The sequence below is a fragment of the Octodon degus genome, unplaced genomic scaffold (genome assembly GCF_000260255.1).
Source record: "Octodon degus isolate 3935 unplaced genomic scaffold, OctDeg1.0 scaffold00183, whole genome shotgun sequence".
NCBI lineage: Eukaryota > Metazoa > Chordata > Mammalia > Rodentia > Octodontidae > Octodon > Octodon degus.
Genome location: NW_004524759.1, coordinates 1,052,973 through 1,056,073, shown reverse-complemented (window position 1 = coordinate 1,056,073; position 3,101 = coordinate 1,052,973). Strand labels below are relative to the sequence as shown.

The following is a 3,101-nucleotide window of genomic DNA, read 5'->3' as shown; positions in this document are numbered from 1 at the left end:
ACCTCGTCGCCCCCGCCCCCGCCCGATCTCCTGCCCGCGCCCGACCGCCTGCGGCCGGCATGGAGGGGAACCGGGACGAGGCGGAGAGGTGCGTGCGCATTGCGCGCGAGGCCCTGGGTGCCGGCGACCGCGGCAAGGCCCAGCGCTTCCTGCAGAAGGCCGAGCGGCTGTACCCGCTGCCCGCCGCGCGCGGTGAGCCCCCGACTCGACCCGACCCGACCCGACCCGGGCCCCGACCCCGACCCCGACCCCGGCCTCATCCCCATCCCCATCCCCATCCCCATCCCCATCCCCATCCCCATCCCCGACCCCGGCCCGCTGCCACCTCGCGCGGGCCGGGATCCCGGGGTGACATGGCTTTCCCAGGAGGCAGCGGGGGTCGGGGCCGCGCTATGGCAGAGCAGCGCCGCGAGCTCTTACATAAATCTCAGCCAAGCCAGGCTCTTCCGGGCTGAGTCCCGCCATCCAGTCCCACCCGCCGACCCAGCGACCGTACCCTGTTCCCGGTGCTTGAGCCGTGCGGCCTGGGCCAGGGTTATCCCATTCATTGCTGTCTAGGCCGGTGAGAAGCCAGGCGAATAAATGAATGGGGGCGGGGGGCGGAGTCGGGTCTATGTGTAAATATCTTACGAAGGTCACACCGTGATCAGTGGCAGAGCCAAAATCACCCCAAAAGGCCTTTAACCACCGTACCCTAGTACAGTGCTTGTCTTTAAGACATCTTCCTTGGGATTCAAAGTACTTCCGGGCTAAGAAGATCATTGATAAGTTAATGAAAATGTGGGCTAGCTCTTTTATTCTGTTGTTAATTTCTTCTATACTGTTGAAGCTCTTGTGCTTTTTGCTTTTCTCTTAGTCCTCTACTTTTTTTACTTTTTGGCCATTGAACAGTGTATCAGGTCAGGAAAAAAAGTCTAAGATAGGGTGCTTAGTGTTAAATATATGCACAGTGTTGTGTTAGAGATGTTTTGAGCTTTTTCGTTTTACCACACTGACACTACCGATTAAACAGCTCCCCCTGGCAATCACCAGCCTGTGTTTCTATGGATTTGACTAGCTCCTTCCCGTTAGTGGAATCATAAAGTGTGTTTGTCTGTGTGACCGGCTTTTCTCACTTGCAAGAGGTCCTCAGATTCATCCATGTCATTGCTGTTGCGTTCGACACGTTTCACTTATTTTTCATACTGGATGCTCCATCCATTGTGTGTGTTCGCCTGACTTAGCTGTTGTGAATAATGCCGCTGTGCTCCTGTGAACACGGGCATGTAAAATCCTGTTCCAGTTCTGGGTGGATTGCCCAGCAGTGGCTTGCTAGGTCAGATGGTAACTCCAGCTTCAGGTTCTGAGAAAACACCAAAGCGTTTCCCTTCGTGGCTGCACCGTGTTCTTTCCGTACCTTTCCTACCGGCAGTGTACAAGGTTCCAGGGGCTCAGTATCCTCTGCAGCGCTTCCTTTTATTGTTTTTGTTTTTGTTTTTGTTTTGCTAGTAGCCATCGCAGTGGGTTTTGATTTGCATTTCTTAAGAGACGGAGTGCTGTTGAGCATTTTTGTATTTGATGGCCATTTGTATGTATCTTTAGAGAAATGTCTTTTCAAGTTGTTTGTCTGTTTTAACATAAGTTTATTTGCTTTTTGTAGCTGAGTTAAAGGAGATCTTTCCATTCTGGATATTACCCCTTCTCAGACATGCAGTTTACAGATACGTTCTCCCATTCTGCAGGTAGCCTTTCTGGGTTGATCTCATTTGTTGCACAAAGCTTTAAAGTTTTAAAATAACGTAATATATCTTTTGTTTATTGTTTTGCTTTGTTTCTTGTGCTTTTAGTGTCAAATGCAAGAAACAATTGACAGGAGTCATTCCTGCATCTCGCCGAGTGTATGAACATGATTTCATGTAGTTATGTTTTAGTTCTAAAGGGGTAGTTTTGACATTAATCAAGTAGGTACACTAGGCAGAATATTTGACTTTTTAAATATTTTTATTTTTATTTATTTATTTATTTATTTATTTATTTTTGCAGAACCAGGGATTGAACTCAGGCCCTTGTGCTTGCCAGGGAAGTGCTTATTCTACTGAGCTATTTCCACAGTCCTGAAGGGTTAAGGATAGGGAGGGGTTTTTTTTGGCAGAAAGAGGGATTGAACTCAGGCCCATGCACTTACCATGCAAGCGCTTACTCTACTGAGCTATCTTCCCGGCCCTACTTTGACTTTTAAAGCCTAGCTCTTCTCCAGCCAGCATGTATCCTTATTGTGGGTGAAGTTAGGCAATGCCTCGAGCCTTTGGTTTTTTTCATCTTTACAGTGGGTACAATGTACTGATCTTACAGTACTATGTAAGGATTAAATAGTTCAACACCTGGAAACATGTAGTAGTAAATAGTCAATTTTGATGGCCATGTTATAACTGAAAATCTGAGAATTCTTAAAAATTGTCCAAACTTGCACAATCCATCCTACTTCTGTCATGTAAACAATTTGAAGCATTCTTTAAAAGCAAACAAAGTATTTGTTGTCCTTAAAATGTGACAGTAGGGAAAATTTAAACATAAGAGTGAAAGTCCACAGTACAAATTAGGCTAAGGCAGTACGTAGTTGCCAAATAAAGTAATAGGGTACAGTTGTGGGTAGTCTGAAAAGTAGTTCAGATACAGACTTCCTCTCTGACATCTGTTTAACTAGAGTCAAATTACTTAGCTTTTCTGAGCTTTATGTAAGATGAGGATATCACCAGGGTTGGTAGGAGTTGAAATAAAGTTAGGTGCTACTACTTAGAAAAATGTATTTTATAGAGAATATTCTCTGAAGATGTTAATGAGCATAATTTTAGAATTCAGGAGAAGGGAAAATCTCATATTTATGAAATATTCCAATAAAAGACAGTACAGGAAGAAATTTGAGCCATTGATTACAATGAGATTTGAACTTTTCAACCCCTGAATTTCATCTATTCTGTAAAGACCAACCTTAACTCCCAGAGTTATATGAATGTTTTTCTGGGTGTATTTTCACTGTTCTTACACAGTGAATGGAAAAATGTGAGAATAAATTCTAGCTAACCTCCAGAATTATTTTTTTTTTAAATTTATTTTATTTATTT

General features: G+C 44.6%; 1 protein-coding gene across 1 annotated transcript in view; it reads left to right on the top strand.

Moving 5' to 3' along the window:
- Positions 1 to 8: 8 nt before the first annotated feature.
- Positions 9 to 3,101, top strand: part of Dnajb14 (DnaJ heat shock protein family (Hsp40) member B14) — a 62,407-nt gene continuing 59,314 nt past the window's right edge. Inside the window, exon 1 of the mRNA XM_023703890.1 lies at positions 9 to 192. Coding sequence (XP_023559658.1) covers positions 60 to 192 — 133 coding nt within the window. The 5' untranslated portion in view covers positions 9 to 59. The remainder of the gene's footprint in view (positions 193 to 3,101) is intronic.